We start from the raw sequence: 17,485 nt of genomic DNA on the forward strand, positions 1-17,485 counted from the left end.
GAAAAGACATTTCTAATGCAGCATATACTAATGCAAGTGTAAAAGGACAAAAGGCGATGGCATAAAAAGATAAATAAAAATATTTTTTTTTAAGTTTGAGTAAAATGCTGCAGTTGTTGAAATAAACATGCTTCATGTGCTAACTTCTCATTGTGCTGCAAGCACTTAATCTAGGAGGTAGACTAGTCTGGAAGCAAAGGAACATGTGCTGCCACAACAACAAAACAAAATGCTGTATAAAATGTTGAAAGGTTAGTGCTCATTCAGACTGACCACAGAATGAACTGTGGCATTGAAAAACATTTGCTGAAAGATTCTAGGTGGAGACTTGCTTGACTATAATACCTTCCTAAGTTTGGGTGGAATCAGATGTTTACAGAACCTTTGCCAAAATTGTGCTAACTAATCTAATGGTTCCCTGTAATAAAAAAAAATAATAATTTTTGTCAAATGTGGGATAGGTTCTATTGGTAGAGATGTCCTTGCTTCAATTAGCATTTCGATTGCAACCTAAGTTTTGGCACTTAACATCCAGGCTATTAAACGAAGTATCCCTCTGCTGTAACAGATCCTCTTTGGAGGCAGTTGTACGAGTCCAATTTAATTTCCACAGAATAGGGGATCGTTGTCTGCATGGCCAAAACAGAAATAAAACCACTCTCTAGATTTTCCGCAGAACTCTGAAGATTATAGCAGGAATGGAGGGAAGCCATATATAAATATGAATTGCCATGTAATCCTGAGAACATCTGTGCTCTTGGGTACCACTCTCTGGAAATAGTGTTTTTTGAGTATTCACCTGTAACAGTTTCATTACCTGCCAGTAGATCAGTTATTTTCTACTTACTATATAGCAGGCTAGGCTGTCCAGCAAAAGTGGCAATTACAGGGGTTGGGATGAACCAAATAACACTGCCGGGGGTGTGTTTCAATGGTCAACTTTTATATGGCTTTAAACTTTTTGCAAAAAAAAAAACAAAACTGGAAAGACACGACAATTTACCTTCTTTTCATTAGAGATGTTCATACCACCGCATTGTGGCATGCAGAATTTTTATGGCACAGCGTGGTGCGATGCAAAAAAAAAATTTCTTCCATAATTTCAGGCATTAAGGGAAAAAATAAATATTGCTTATACATTTCAGATATTCATGGTGGGGATGTGCAGAAACGTGTTCCCAATCCATGGCTTCTTTAACTGTCTATATATTTGGAAAGACCAGAGTAAAACTGATATACATCTTGAGTGGTCTTACTCTCCAAAACCCTTGGTCCTCTGTGGTATGGCAACCCAGTCCTGCTTTTGGAACCATCTACCTTCCCTGTTCTAAGCAGTGCTGGGACAAGGTCCTTTAGCACCCAAGGCAAAAAGACCAAAGTGCACCTAGGTTTTAGGTCTTGCCCTTTAGGCACCCTACTGCTAAAATGCCTCTTCTGCCTACCCCCCTCATCCCAGCCCTGGTTCTAAGCATGACCATCGCTAGAAAGTAGTAGTCATTTTTAAAGTCCCACCATAGTTACATCTAATTGTAGAGTCTATTTGTTTGATAATGTGATCTGACCAGAGTAAACCAACTCTGTTGATGGCCCTTACATAAACAAAATCTTCACCAGCACACCTTCCTCCTGCAAAAAGAATAGTATTTCTTGTAAATCTATATATATCACAGTTTATTCCAACATTTTAGGACTATATAGGTTCCCTTTATCGGTTAATGTGATACATTTATAAAGAAATGTTAAGCATTTAAAGAAATGGTAACCAATGCAAAAAGAACAATTAAACCATCAGTGACTTCACTAATGAAGTCACATCCTGTCTAAACCCCAGAAAATAAACAATCCCACTGAGCTGATACAAAAGAACATAATATAAGGCCACACTTACTTTGTCCCTCTCACCTTTAAAGGTATGCAGCATATTACCGATTATTCTAATTAATATACACATATAAGAAAGATCAAGAGGGTTTTTTATTTTGTTTTTTCTTATTCAAATTTTAACAGTTTAAGTCCTGGGATAGCCTGAAATAGTACAATTGTAAACGGTAAACTCCCTGAGGTTAAAAAAAAAAAAAAGTTTAGGTTATTAAAAGTACATTAAAAAAAATACAAAAGAGGCTTGTCTGGTCCAGGAGCCGCCACCAGTGGAATACTGAAAACTGGAATAAGGTCTTATGGACCGAGAATCTAAATTTGTAATCTTTGGTTTATCATGCATGGTTTTGTATACCTTCGAGAAGGTGGAAGAATGGTTCCTCTGTGTGTGACAGCAATTCTCAAACATGAAGCATGAGGTCAGGGACTTTTTTTTCTTCTGTATCCAGAGTCACAAAGTGATTGGCACCCTACTCCTAGTTGGTCAGGTGTTCATTGTACCGCAAAATAGGGGTCCAAAATATATCGGGCTCAAATTACAACTATGTTGGAAAAAAAGAACAAGATGGTAGGCTTCAAATCATGGAATGACAAGCAGAGTGTCCACACTGAAACCTAATCAAGCTGGTTTGGGATGAACTGGACAGTAGAGTGAAAGCAAAGCAACCTACAAGTGCAAAACATTTGAGGGAAATCTGCAACCGTGTTGTGAAATGACCAAATCTTTCATTTCAGTTCTAGAAATGTTTGGCTGTTATATCTGTGCAAGTGGCTACTTTCAGGAGTCAATGCAAATTAGATTTTGTTAAACAAATGGACTCCATGATTTTATTTTTATCTCATATTGTTAATTTCTTCTATGCTTTAATGTCAAGGTACATTTAGACATTAAACGGTGTAAATTCCAATACATGCTGAAAAAATAGGATTGTTCTATAGCCTTTGCGCAATAGAATATATACAACATTGTTGTGATAACGAAAGGAAAAGTTTGAGATAAATGAAATAGTCATACCTGAAATTAAAGGACGTGGGAGAGGAGGCTGCCAATAGATGAAGGAGGTCCTTGAAACCTGCAGAAGGGACTGGTGCTGCTAGATTAAATAGAAAAGCTCCCGCATCACTTCCTGAGTGTGACTGGTTATGTCAGATGCAATGCTGGGGAACACACAGCCACTGCCCACCCCATTTACCTAACACTGACTTGCAGATTTGTATGTGAAGTGCTCATACTATAGATATCAAAGTACTTACATATTCTTAAACAGTAAAATAATCCTAAAACAAACTTTAATTTACCTTTACAGCCGCATTCACTCTGGAGTAATTCACACTCAATGTTCAGACTTTGAAATCAGGTGTCAGTTGGTTTCTAAAAGCTTACAGTAGTCTGGGGGCTTATTCACACTCCTGCACAATAACAATTAGTACACTTATCCTTTGAAAATCACCCTCCAACCCCCAACATTTTCCCTATCTGGGCTCCTCCTCTTCTGCACATTTATGCTGCATCCTCCATTCATTCCTTTGAAATGGCTGCCCACCATTGGGATGAATAAAAACAGCCTGACCGTAGGAATAAATGGAAATTGAAGTGTGCATGTAAAAACAATAACACTACACTGGAGCTTTTAAATAAGTTGCTGTGTGGCACCCAATGGGCTACACAAGAACAATCCCTGAGGCATGGTGGAAAGTAAGTGCATTTATGTTTTTTTTCTGTTGAAGTTTCCCAGAGGAATTATATATGTAGTGGAACTCTATGTATGATAAAATGATCTAACATACATATGCAAAGTGTGTTAGCTAAAACACTATTCATACCAAATGGAAAATGGAAAATTCCAAACTAAAATGCATAAAATGATTTGTAAAGAACTTCACATTTGTTTTATGTGGTGTTTAAAGCCCAAGAAAATCATTAAAAGAGACACTTACCTTAGATCCCAGTTTCTGGCCTGCTTGTATAGGCACCAGTGACATCACTTGCAATTTCTGTGGGATTCTGGAAAAGCTGAGGATACCATGCACGGTACCGTAAGTATCTTTTTTTTCTTTTTTACTGGTGATGTTTTTTTATTTAATTTTTAGTCCGCTTATATACGTAGGGGCTACTAAATGGCAAAACAAGGCACTTAAATGGAAGGTCGGCTTTAATTATAACTTTTGTTATGTAATTTATTAGGTAGTAGGTAAGGTTGAATAAAGGCACGGGTCCATCCACTTCAGCCTAAGCATATTGATTGAATGATTCCATTTAATAAAGTTATAGGACTATTAATATAAAGTGCTCTGAACAGCAGCAAAAGGAGTGTGACTTGCTCCCAATACTTGGATATTGTACTGCGTTAGCCACATATTAGATGTGACTTGGGGGCACATAACACAGATAACATGATTATCCCAGGGTTCTACTGCAACTGTGTTAAGGTATTCCTTTCTGGTACACCCCTGATAATTATTATTTGATGGACATGAAGATTACGTTTTAGTTACCGGTATGTACTGAATAATACATCTTGAGAGACTCCAGTGGCAATATTTCACAAAAGGCTATCTGCCCCCATTTTTCATTACAGAAAATGCACCAGAAGAGGAATGACACCATTATTTATCCTTGCAATGACTGTGGCTATTAGGCATAACTGGGAATTCTGATGAAGATATCTCCCTCCATTGGAGTCTTTTAAAGCTTATCTAAAACCAAAACATTTTTCCAAGTTATGGATTTTATGTGGAAGAATTATTAGCCCTGACAGATTTGGATAGGGAGATCTAGTGAACTTTTTCACCAGGACTAAAAGTAGAAGGTAAATCCAAAATTGAGTTGCCACTCGCTCTATCAAAAAAAACAATTGTCTCATGGCAGATTTCCGTGGCCTGTTTTTCTGCAGATGCTGCTGACCTGTTAGCTCCAGAATGTTGCTCAGGAAATGTTCCGTTAGACTTACCGGTAACGGTATTTCTAGGAATCTTCCAGGACAGCAACCTGAGAGATGATTGGTTCCACCTTCTACAGGAAACACAATTAGCAAAACAGTTAAAAGCCCCTCCCCTTCCCCTCGTACCTCAGTTGTGATAAAAGTAGACTACCACCCCAGTAAACGAGGGGACAACCCAACAATAAATAACATACCATACATCATTCCGGGTGGGAAGTAGGCTTGCTGTCCTGGAAGATTCCTAGAAATACCGTTACCGGTAAGTCTAACGGAACATTTCCCCAATCATCTTCCAGGACAGCAACCTGAGAGGATAAACAAGTACACAAAATACAAGCCTACCTCTCTAGGGCGGGACAATTGCTTGAAGCACCTTTCTGCCAAAGGCCAGATCTTGCTGGGACAGGACTTCAATTCGGTAGTGTTTGATGAAAGTGTCCTGCTTTGACCAGATAGCTGCCCTGCAGATCTGCTCCACTGATGCCCCAGCTCTTTCTGCCCATGAAGTGGACAATAATTAACTAAAATGTATCTTATGTGTATATCACCCAGCTTTAGATCCTCAAATCATCTCTGCTGACACTGTCCTTCCTTCTGGAGGGTGGCTACTTTTGTTCCCCATGGTCCATGTGTGTGTTGTAACGTAGCCACCGTCTGCTGACACTGTCCTTCCTTCTGGAGGGTGGCTACTTTTGTTCCCCATGGTCCATGTGTGTGTTGTAACGTAGCCACCGCTCCAAGCTTGCTCCTTTGATGAACTACAATCTCATGTTTAGTTTACTAATTTGTATTGCAATTGTAGTATGTCACAGGAGGGAGCTTGGAGCGGTGACTACGTTACAACACACACAGGGACCATGGAGAACAAAAGTAGCCACCCTCCAGAAGGAAGGACAATGTCAGCAGAGATGATTTGAGGATCTACAGCTGGGTGATATACAAATAAGATACATTTTTGGTAATAGTTAAAGTGACATTAAACCCTCAGATTTTTTAACATAAACCAATACTGTAATGTGCGCCTTACTGTAATCCATGCTAGTTCCCCTTCTCTGTGCTGCTCTTCCTTTTAAATCCTCATGTCTTCTCATGCTTGGGGAGAACTTCCCTTTGCAGCTGAGTGCCTCTTCCTGTAGTGCTGGCTTAGGTTGTGAACCTATACACAGACACCATGTATCCAGAGACAAGGCAGTCTGCTGCAAAACAGAAGTTCTGCCCAGCATGACAAACAGATACAGATTTAAAAGGAAGAGCAGCAAAGAGAAGGGAAACTGCCATGGATTACAGTAAGGCACACATTACAGTATTGGTTTATGTTAAAAAATCTGAGGGTTTAATGTCACTTTAAGGTTCATGAATGAATTTTTATGATTTAACTCCTGAGTGAAGTGTCACTTGAAACTAGAGGTCGCAGATCAGCTACTTTTGGCCCACAGGCAGTGCCGTGAATAGGGGGTAGAGCTGGCCCTCCTGTACAGGGCCTGGGACCCGTCAGGTCAGCATTGGGGCCCAGGGACAGAGAGGAGGCTTTTAATTTTTGCAGCAGTCTGAGTTGTAGCTAGGGTTGCCACCTGTCGGGGATTCAAGTCTTGTATGTGCAGTGTCTGGGTTTCAGGCTAGCTGAAACCTGGACACAAGATGTCACGCTGTCAGGCAGACAGGAGCAACCATGGGGTCCTGGTGTTTCAGGAGTGCATGGAGGAGGGACGCTGGAACTCAGGGAGCAATGAGGTAAGTCTTGAAGGGAAAAGGGGTTCTGCTTCAGGCAGATGTGTTGCTCGCTATCTCTCCTCACTCTCTCCCCTGGCTGTTACTCCTCACTCTCTGTCCTCGCAGTCTCTTCTCACTCTCTCTCCTGGCTGTCTGTCCTCATGCGGCCCCCATGGAAGAAGAAAACCTGCCCAGCGGCCCCCAGGTCATTTGAGTATGAGACCCCTGCTGTAAACAGTATGCTGGCAACCATCTTCAACAAAGCCCATAAGGCCACTGATGAATAAATGTGTTTGGGGCTCACCACTAGTAAACACATTTATAAATCAATTCTAAACATTGCCAGGAGAACTGTAATCTGGAAAAATGTAACCAAATGTTCCTGACACTCGTCAGCTTATAAGGTTTATGCAGGCAGGAAAACTAAATTGAATGGTACAAAGGTCAGTACAGATTGGGCTAAAGCACTGCTTCTGAAACCTGCGAGTCATGCACAGTTGTACAGACTTCTCTCTTGTACTAAAATTGCTTACTCGGACTTTACTATACATGGTAAGCTTTCCAATAGAAGCTGCAGCCAAATCAGACAGAGCCCACATCCCTGTTTGGAAGATGTCCAGCATCATAAAGCTCTTTCGTCTCTAGCGTGGCCCATGGAACATGGAGTACACAGGCAATTTTAATCTCTTGCTACCGCATAACCACTTCCTCCTGCCAGCCTCTACATCCCTATAGGACACAGTAATTTAGCAGCTGATGGGAGGGAAGCCCAGGGCCTAACAGGGAACTAGATGACCAACACAGCAGGAAGTGTCAGATACCAGTGGCATCTTCTTAATGAAAACAAATATTTGGCACAATGCCCGACGGAAAGGTAAGTATTAAATCTATTGCAGGGTGCAGGTTTTTTTGTTTACACTGTAGTGACAGACTCGCCTTCATTGACTCATTATCATGATGTTAAAATGAACCATGCAGTTTAGCCCTTAGTCAATAAGCTAAAGAGTCTTGTGCAAATTGCAGTAACTTTGAACAACCAGATTTCAGTACAGTCAGATCAGTAATTATTGCACATCATCAGGCCTCCACTTTGCCTTAAGAAATAGACCTTAATCAATGGAAAACCATGTTGGGCATGTATGGAAGTAAAGAGTTCAGACAGACCAGTAGTTCCCCACATTTTTTCACTTGCATACTGGTCTGCCCATTTCTAAAAAAATTGTAGAGAGTGGAGTGGGGCCAATAGCGGCATACATAGCGCCAAACTATTTAAAGGGATAAATGGCTCTAACATCTGCTCAGCTCCATTCCCTCTCATCTCTCTGCTAGCATTGTTCCTCAGCTCACCAGGCATTGACAAGTCTGCTATAGCTCACTCACTCTCTACCAGCAAGGCCAGCTGGGAAAGGAGAGAGGGCATATGAAAAGACTACTACTACTCCTCCTCTCTAGCCAATGTCCATAACATTTAGGTTTGAGCTGCTCTCCTACAGGAAGCCTGTGCTTAATGTCTGCAGGGAGTAGAGAACTCAGTCTACAGAGAGTTCGGCTGGGACGAGTGGATGAGTAATTACACTGAGAAGGAATTACAAGAGGAGCAAGGAGCACTCATACAGTGGGGCAAAAAAGTATTTAGTCAGCCACCAATTGTGATTACAAGCAACAGTGTGTGCCAACCTTGTAAAGACGTACAGGGCACGTTTGACCTCTGTCATTGCCAACAAAGGATATATAACAAAGTATTAAGATGACCTTTTGATATTGACCAAATACTTATTTTCCACCATAATTTGCAAATATATTCGTTCCAAATCAGCCAATATGATTTGTCTGGATTTGATTTCTCATTTTGTCTCTCATAGTTGAGGTCTACCTATGATGCCAATTACAGGCCTCTCTCATCTTTTTAAGTGGGAGAACTTGCACAATTGGTGGCTGACTAAATACTTTTTTGCCCCACTGTAAGTGACAAATGCTGTTTGCCCTGGATCATTATCATGCATTTCCATGGTGTGGGTGGGCTGACCACACCATGCAAATGTAAGACCCTATACTGACAGTCTGCATTCTAGGAAGCAATCATTGGGTGGCGCCATTACTGTATCCGTTATCCCTAAATGTCCTGGTGCATACTCCAGGTTGGAAAGACTGAAGAACAGCAGACAATTCAGATGGAGACAGCAATTTCTTGTCAGAGAATTTAGTTTTAGTAAAGAAAACCTAAAACCTCTTCATCCCATAGCACACATACCAAACAAAGTAAATTGCCTCTTTTTTTATTTAAATTAAAAGCCTTGTGAAAGCTAACAATGTAAATACAACATGTGTAGTACACACTGCACAGAAAGGAACAAGGATTCTTCTGATGAACATGCCCAGTAGGAACATGTCTACAGGGAAAGAGTCCTGAACTGGCACAGCAGATGTGAGTGCAGCACAGCCGCGTCCTCCAAACAGCGTGAAAAGCATATTAGCGGAAGTGTAATTAAGCTTGTATGCTCGGGGTTACTGGAGGAGGGGAGGTAATAAGGCACCTTCCTGCATGGGGAGAGCAGTATAAAAAAATGGGAATGTTCTGGACCAGCCAACAGGTTGGCGTCAGGTAACACACCCTCTCCCTTCAAGCCCATCAGCATATAATGTGCTGGTAAATACATTACCCTTACATTTTACCAGGTAGAAAGTGACCCTCTAGTCACACAGCCACAATTTGTTCCCAGCAGGAACGCCATATGACTGTCAAACACTCTAGCACACTTCAGCGATACATAGGCTACTACAGAGTTGCACTTGTTACTACCAGGAATTTCAGGCTGGTTCCACATAAGTAATGCTACTATACTGTGGCCCCCCACATTTCTGGATGGGGTTCCCAGCTGGAGCACAATGGCATTGTGTTCGGGTCCTATATAGTTAGGGTGCGTTTTCCACTAAGCCTTACAGCTTCTTTGGCACAAGGTGTGTCTTGAAGTGCTTGCTGACGTGGTCGCTCCGAGTAAACCTCTTCTGACAATGAGGACATTCGAAGCGCTTGTCACCTGTACAGGGACAGCAGAGTAAAAAAATCAATACATGTCATACCCGAGGGCCAGTTCGTCTTACATGTGCATTTTTTTTGCATACATGCCTCACACACCTGTGTGCGTGCGTGCGTGCCTCTGCAGCTCATCACTTCGGGTGAACCTCTTTGTACAGAATCCCCAGTTGCACACAAATGGCCTCTCCCCTGTGTGAAGACGGACATGGGCTCTCAAGAGTGACGTCTTGCGAAACATTCGGCCGCACTCAGGAATGTGACACACGTGCCTCTTCCTGCCAGGAGGTCCCCACCTGCTGAGAGTGACAGTGTCTCTCCTCAGCCAAAAACATCGACCCTGTACATTAACCCTCCCCCACCCAGGCCCAGCATCCTGCTCACTCTCACCCCTTCTCCCCGTCCTTGCAGTTCGGACATGTACAGGCAACCCTCCTCCTCTTCACTCCTGGCTGAATCTCCCCAGACAAGGCCTGTTCCATCTGCAGCTGTATCTGGGAAGGGCTGAGACCACTGATTGCCACGTTATTACTGGACACATTCTGGACAGTGAGCTGTGGTTGCCCTGAGTAGACACATAAACACAGGAGTGGGTTGGTTTATGTAACAAAAGGCAAAAAGCAAGTTAAATTAATCTTAAATTTACTTTTATTGGCCTAACTGTACAATGCTTATGTCACATTACATAATCATATTGGGATATACACCTGTAGAATTGGTGATGGTAACAGGCACCCCTTGCACTGAGACTCCATTGATGCTAATAGTTTGTATTGCTTGGGCAGTGGCTGCCAGCTGTGCTGCATTCAGATTAATGACACTTCCTGCTGGAGCTATTTTGGGTAGAGACCGTTCCTTGCGACTGATGTTCTTCTTGCCAGGTTGTGTTGCAAGGGTACTGGTCCCTCCTAAAGCTCTGGGCTGAGGCATAGAGGTAACATCTTGTGGTAACAAAGTCTGTAGTTCTCCCGTAGATGTGCGGAAGTATATCTGTGAAAAGGAAAGAACATGTGGAGGTATTAAATGTATGCACTCATTACAAAGCTAGGTGCAAAAAAAAGAAAAAAAAAAAAAGAAGGATACACGATAAGGACAAGAGAGGAAAAACTGAGAAAACAGAGAATCCTCTCAAGAAATGAAGACAATGAATAACAAAAAACAACATCTTCAGTAAAAAACAATTTTTTTCACAAAGTGACCATTACACACAGTGACCAAGACAAAAGTAGCCAAAAACTTTAATGCAAAACGGAACCATAGATTCCTTCTTCCGCCTCTCATTGGTCAATAATCATATTAAAAAGGGCCCATGGAGAGAATTCAGCAGAGCTAAAGGGCAGGGTAAGCTCAAAGTGAAGACTTGCATATAATCTCTGCTGCCTGTCTCTAGATCTACCAACAGTTTTTCACATCGCAACTGTTTGCTGCAGACTACTGCACCTTGTATGTTCCGCTTCACCATAATACATAAGCGCTTACTAGGAGGTGCGCCGAAATAAAATTTTCAAAACCGAAAGTTAAAAACACACACACATATATACGTGTATGTGTATGTGTATGTGTATATGTATATGTATGTATATATATATATATATATATATATCTCCAAAATGTTTTTTTTTTTCTAACCTTTTTACATTTTCTAAAATATTTTCTTTTGTTATTTTTATACTTTACTGTTGGGGGCTCTGGGGAAATTTTGGGGGTTTAAACAGACCGCTGATATTTGCCTTTTAAAATGGAAAAAAAAATTTAGAACACAGAGCCCTCAATCTTTTTCTGCAGCCCCTGTTATAAATAAACAGGAAGCCTCTATGCTGAGTGTTCCTGTTCACTCATAACATGTGGCGACAGTATGTTTACTACATCCACAATCATGAATGAACAGGAAGTGATGTAGATCACTTCCCATTCATTCATAATTGGGGACACAGTTAACATACTATGTCCTGAATTATTTACAAACACTCAACGATCACTAATCACTGAATGCTTGTACCCGCTCTCCATCCTGACTTGCTGTCACAGGAGGCTGAGCTTGATCTCTGACAGCTGACTCCTCCCCCACACCACCACCCTGCCTCCTGTGACAGCTGTCTCTGCCCCCTCACTGCCGCTCTTGTGATCTGTCACAGGAGGCTGAGCGCGGCAGTGCGCAAGCAGAACTCAGCCTCCTCTGACAGCAGTCTCCGCCCACACACCGCTCTCAAGATCTGTCACAGGAGGCTGAGCGATGTGGGAAGAGAGACGCCGGCCGTACACAGCGCTCTCCTCCCCCGCACCGGCTTGGCCTCCTGTGACAGTTTCTCTCCTCCCTGCTGGGACATAGAGCAGCGCTAAAAGGAGAGGATGCACTGCTATTTCGGGCACAAAAAAAAAAGGCATTTTGCCAAATGTGCCATTTTCGCCCGATGTTTCGGTGCATCCCTAACGATTACCATGATAGTTAAGCTGCACAATTTAGTTAAATAGTGTTGCTCAAAAGATCTGTATGCAGAATATTATTAATAATTATTAATTAATATTAATAAAGAGCATTATCTCAAATACAGTCAGCTCCTGAAACTTTTAATGAAATGACCAACCATTATGTCAGGTTTAATTTACGCTTCCCAATACTTAGAGCCGGAGTGTAAAACTGCAGCTGTCACATGCTGACTCGAGAGTTGAGAGATCACGAACTGCTCAGCTCAAGGTCTTCTTCCGGCAGAGCAGTGACTGTCAGTCATCACTCCCTGCCGGGAATCCCCCCCTTTAAAAGGCAGTCCCACCTCCGCTTTTGACTTTTCTGTGTACAAATGGAAAGGAATTGCTAAAAGAGATTTTCATTCACTGGTGTAATTTGGTATTGCAACTCTTCCATTCAGCTGAGGTTCAAGGAACATAGTATTTAATGGATGTTTTTCAACCGAAAACCCTCTTTAACCACCTTAGTCCCACTGCACGGAAAAAAAAGTGGCACTCTTTTTGCAGAATACATGCAAAATACTCAGAGACAATCCGACTGGCTCTGTGCCTTGTGATTACTGTGACTGCACTGCATGTGTTTACATTTGAGAGCCCCTCACAACATAGGAAGGGGAGGCAGGAATATCTAATAAATGGAAGGCTCGTTGGAAGCAGCAAGTTCAAGGTAGGGGATTTTAATTAATTTGATTGCAGGATCATTTCACTGCTTTGCCTCTATACATCTAATCTTCATCCTGTCCCTGAAAGTGACCAGCTTATGCCTTTAGTTCCCTCAGGGCAGGTTCACACCATTTTCCAGACTAGATCTGGAAATAACATAGGGATACATTAGGACGCATTTTGGGTCTGAAAACAATCTGGTCTGGATGTGGTGTGAATGGGCCCTTATCCTGAACATTAACCCACTCACCTCCATCTTCACTCTCGTAAAGGACTACAATATCACGTTTAGTTTACCAATTTGTATCGATATTGTAGTCCACCATGGGAGTGAGCTTGAAGTGGTGACTACTTTACAACACACACAGGGACCATGGGGGAACAAAAAGTATCCACCCTCCAGAAGGGAGGACAGCGTCAGCACTAAATTTAGAGATGATTTGAGGATCTACAGCTGAGTGATACACAAATAAGATAAATTTTTATTAATAGCTGGGGTACTTGAATGCATTTTTAAGATTTAACTCCTGAGTTTAGTGTCACTTTAACCCCTTTGCCACTTCCTCCCTCTGTGTAAGACCCGTACTTTAATGATATGCTGTCTCTAGTGTAAAATTATAAAGCTACATGTTTTAACCATCTCAATTCCAGCATGCTTGCTTATTAGCAAAAAAAAAAGTGGCAATACCTCACCAGAGTAGGTCTATTTTCCAAAAAACGGTTCTTTCAGGGGTGTTGGTACTGCACTGGCATTTCTATTCAATAGGTTTTAAAAGAGGAAGTACAGGAAATACCATAATCAGATGGTAAGAGTGTACATATAACCAATGTGAAAACTAAAACCAACCGCCTGTCTCAATAGTGGATACCGCCTATGTATCAACAGGGGCAGCATTGAGGTTTATAGGATGCATAAAAATTAGAGGTGCACCAAAACGATACCGAAAATGTTTATTTTTTTTACATTTTTTAAATATTTTATTATAAGCTTTATTTTTTTTATTAAATATTTTTTAGTTGCTTAGGAGAAATATTAGGTCTAAAACAGACCTCTGATATTTCCCCTTTTAAAATAGAAAAAGAGATTGGAGGACACAAAGTCCTCATTCTATTTTTCTGTATCCCCTGTTATAAATGAACAAGAATCCTCTAGGAGTGTTCCTGTTCATTGATAACATGTGTTTACTATAACTATGAATGAACAGGAGGTGATGTAGATCACTTCCCATTCATTCATAATTGAGGATATAGTACACATACCGTATCCTCAATTATCTACAAACACTCAGCGATCACTGATCGCTGAGTGTTGGCACTTGCTCTCCTCTCTGACATGCTGTCATAGGAGGCTGATCGAGCTGTGTAGGGAGGAGAGCTCCACCTCCTTTGACAGCGCGGCCTGTCTCCACCCCCACACACCACTCTGCCAGACTGTGATAGGAGGCTGAGCCGTGTGGGAGAAGACGCCGGCCGCTCACAGCGCTCTCCTCCCGCAGCACTCTGCCTGCTATCACACTTTCTCTCCTCCCCGTTGGGACACAGAGCAGCGCCCAGCGGAGTGGAAAGAAAGCAGGGATGCGCCGATGTATCGGCAGGAAAATTGCACTTTCGGCATATATAGGTGCATCCCTAATAAAGATTAAACATTGACTTTGTGTACTGGGTGGGCAAACAGGGAAACCTACTGTCCTACTGGAAAAGTACTGCTAAAGGCAGACATACTTTTTAGGATAGGTTAACAAATTTTCCTGCTCATAACAAGAAGCCCTGGTATTTTATCATGTGATCTCTGTTGAATGGGATGATCAACAACCAGAGTGGCATATCCTCCTTTTTAGCAGAAATCACCCAACCATGTACCCAACATTTGAGTTTAGGTAATTTGAACTTAAAATCAAATGAAATAAAAAAAAAAATGCCCTCACTTGAAATAAGAAGCTAAAAGATGCCAACTGGGCTCATATAGAACTACGGTTATTAACTAATAACTTATTAACTAATTAACTATGGTTATTACGTCAAAGTGGCTTCATCCTTTTTCGAACACACTTTATAAATATTTCATATCCATATGCACCAGTCAAAATTTCCTATTTTCTGTGCAGCTATGGAATATTCCTACATACTAGTTATCTTATGAATGTTAAAAAATCCTAAAACTAAAAGCCCCAATCTGTGGTCACATGATACATCAGGTCCCACATCTACCATGCAAATGAGAAGAGATCTTTCTTGGTGTCTCGGTCGCTGCCTGGAAGACGTTGTCCAACGGCGGGGACCACTCAGGCTTCAGAAGACCTAACAGCATGAGGATGTCAGGAAGAGTGACCATTCAACATGGGCACAGACTGTGGCACTGGATCACCAATCGGCAGATCTAGAAGCTGCATTGGCCAGGAATGCGGACAGTGGACTTGGATGTGCATAAAAGTGTCACAAGGTATTGCGGGGAAAAGGATGGGAGTTCCGCCTTTCCCACAGATGGCCTTTAAAGCTAGACTTGATAAGACAAAAGTATAGAGTCCCATGCATATAAGGCTCTGGAAACACGAGTTCTAATTAGAATGACGATGATGAATGACAAAATCTAATTGGTTACAGTGGCCACTGTCTCTTCCACACTTCTTTGTTCTAATTCTATGTTTGCAGATCATTTCTTACAATCTTATCATATGAAAAGCATTCAGTTGTCAGAAGCACTGGTAAAAAGGCCCAACATCCACAGAGCCAAAACTAACTGGATATTACTACAGTACAGATGTATGAATCAGTGAAATGTGAAGACACTAGTTTTCTTAAAGCGGGAAAAAACTAAATATTTAAAACGTGCTGAAGGCTTCGTCCCATCTGCCTGTCGGCATTTTTTTTCCCTTGCCAAGACGAAGTAACTCCTGTGCGCATATGCAGGAGTTTTGTCATATGGGCCTGGCCAATCAAGCTGCCAAAGACTTAGGACTCAGATTTTGACTCAGAAGATGGAAGTGCTGGTGTGAGGAGCACTAACATTGCAGCGCTGGAGGGGATAGATCACATTGGCAGGTAAGTCTGCCATAATGTGCTAATATACTATGAATACTTTCACATTATGATTAAAGTCTTAAAGTGACATTAAAAGTAAAATTCCCCCCCCCAATGCTGCTTTAAGGACTTACCTTAAGTGATGCCTCTTGATCCAAACATCTACCTTTCAGCCGTTTTCAACAGTCTCTCCAGCGCTGGTGCCGGTCTTTGATCCAGTGCAGACTGCAGTCTCTTTCTGTCCCACGAAGTCTGTCCTGCGTGCATTGTCTTACATAGTAGCTCTCCTTCACTCCTCACCGGTGATCTCCACCACGCATGTGCCGCACACATCCTCCTGCGCAGCCGCTTTAAGCTGGATTCTGCAGCCGGGAGCGAGCAGCGAAGACAGGCAACTTTTTTTTTTTTTTAATGTTTTTGCATACATCTACTGCTTGCTAGCAGTAGATATGTTAAAAAACTAAATTGAGACTTTAATGTCACTTTAACTCTCCCCTTTAATTAAGTATGTGGATTCATCCAATCTGCAGAGAATCTAGCAATTTATAAAGCCAGAACATTATTTATGAATTGCATAATTCTTAGGTGTTAAGGGAATCAACACATGTTTGCTTGCCAAGATCAGCCCAGATAACTTTCCTGTCTTCAAAAAGAAATTAAAAAGGGGAAAGAAATAAAAAAATTATTATATATTATGCAATTCATTTGTTTGTATCAGTACCTGTGTGGGTACAACCTCTGTGCTCTGGACATTTTGTACTACTTTTTGTGGCACGGCTGGCAGAGTGGCTGATGCTGCTTGAACCACCCTTAGTGCTTGTTGGGGTATTTGCACCATCTGAGTGTCCGTCTTGGGCTGTACCAGCTGAAGTACGGTCGGCTGCCCTGTGCCTGGGCTCTGGACAATCACCAAGTTGTTACCCGCTTGCAGGATGTTGTCTGCTGTTGTCTCTATCACAACAGTCTCCACCTGCTCCTGGGTGGGAGAGCTAGGTGTTAGAAGAGGTTTCTTGCGTGCCTTTTTGCTCTGTTTGCTTGCAAGAAATTGAGAGCCTACATCATTGGAAGAGTCTTGTAGACTATTGAAAGGCAATGACAATGTTAGGCTGTTGGCAGTAGTTCCTGTCATGTTGACCATATTGTTGGACTTTTGTGGAGGAGCAGGCTTTATTGGTACATGTTTGGTAGAGTTAGAGACTGGAGCAAGCTGAAGAGTTGCCCCACCATCTGTGGAACTGACAATCTGGAACTGAGTTCCCATTGTCTGTGGAATTCCCTGGGTGGTGGTGGGCTGCATGTTTTGAAAATGGCCAGTTTTGCCCACGGGGTTCTGGATGGTAAAGAACAGCTGCCCATTACTAGCACCCAGCTGTGGGATCTGGATGACGTTTCCTTTAGCAGACAGAATGCCTATGGCAGCCTTCCCTGGACTCACTGGCAATGGTGCAGGCTTTATAGGGATCAGTCTTTTACGGGCTGCTCGTAATGGTACAGGAGGAGTCTCAGCTGATTCTACAGCAGGGGGTCCAATCTTGCTGCATGTTGCTGCAAGGAGAGCCAAGGGAGAAGGCTGTGTATCCTGTAAGGAAACAAAAAAAAGGTTGTTGTTACAAATCTCATGGGAATACATGTTGCCCTGGAGACTCAAAATAAACCATGCTTAGTTTATGGGCCTGAACACACTGACAGCCTATTGCAGTGCATAGAACACATGAATAATAACAGGCAAACAAAAAACAAAAAACAAAAAAAAAAAAAAAAAAAAAAAAAAAAA

General features: G+C 41.9%; 1 protein-coding gene across 4 annotated transcripts in view; it reads right to left on the reverse strand.

The window, feature by feature from the left end:
• Positions 1–8,806: 8,806 nt before the first annotated feature.
• The window catches only part of SP2 (Sp2 transcription factor), a 16,054-nt gene continuing 7,375 nt past the window's right edge, over positions 8,807–17,485 (reverse strand). For 2 of the 4 annotated variants that reach the window (XM_018565600.1, XM_018565601.1), the window contains exons 4-8: positions 16,433–17,290; positions 10,272–10,554; positions 9,955–10,129; positions 9,667–9,863; positions 8,807–9,568 (exon numbers count right to left, since the gene is read on the reverse strand). In XM_018565600.1, the coding sequence (XP_018421102.1) occupies positions 9,468–9,568; positions 9,667–9,863; positions 9,955–10,129; positions 10,272–10,554; positions 16,433–17,290 (1,614 nt within the window). In that variant the 3' untranslated portion in view covers positions 8,807–9,467. Of the gene's footprint in view, positions 9,569–9,666; positions 9,864–9,954; positions 10,130–10,271; positions 10,560–16,432; positions 17,291–17,485 lie in introns of all 4 variants that reach the window. The other 2 variants (XM_018565602.1, XM_018565603.1) reach the window with 2 other exon arrangements.

This window comes from Nanorana parkeri, unplaced genomic scaffold (assembly GCF_000935625.1).
Source record: "Nanorana parkeri isolate BGI_ZX_2015 unplaced genomic scaffold, ASM93562v1 scaffold864, whole genome shotgun sequence".
In the NCBI taxonomy this organism is placed as follows: Eukaryota; Metazoa; Chordata; class Amphibia; order Anura; family Dicroglossidae; genus Nanorana; species Nanorana parkeri.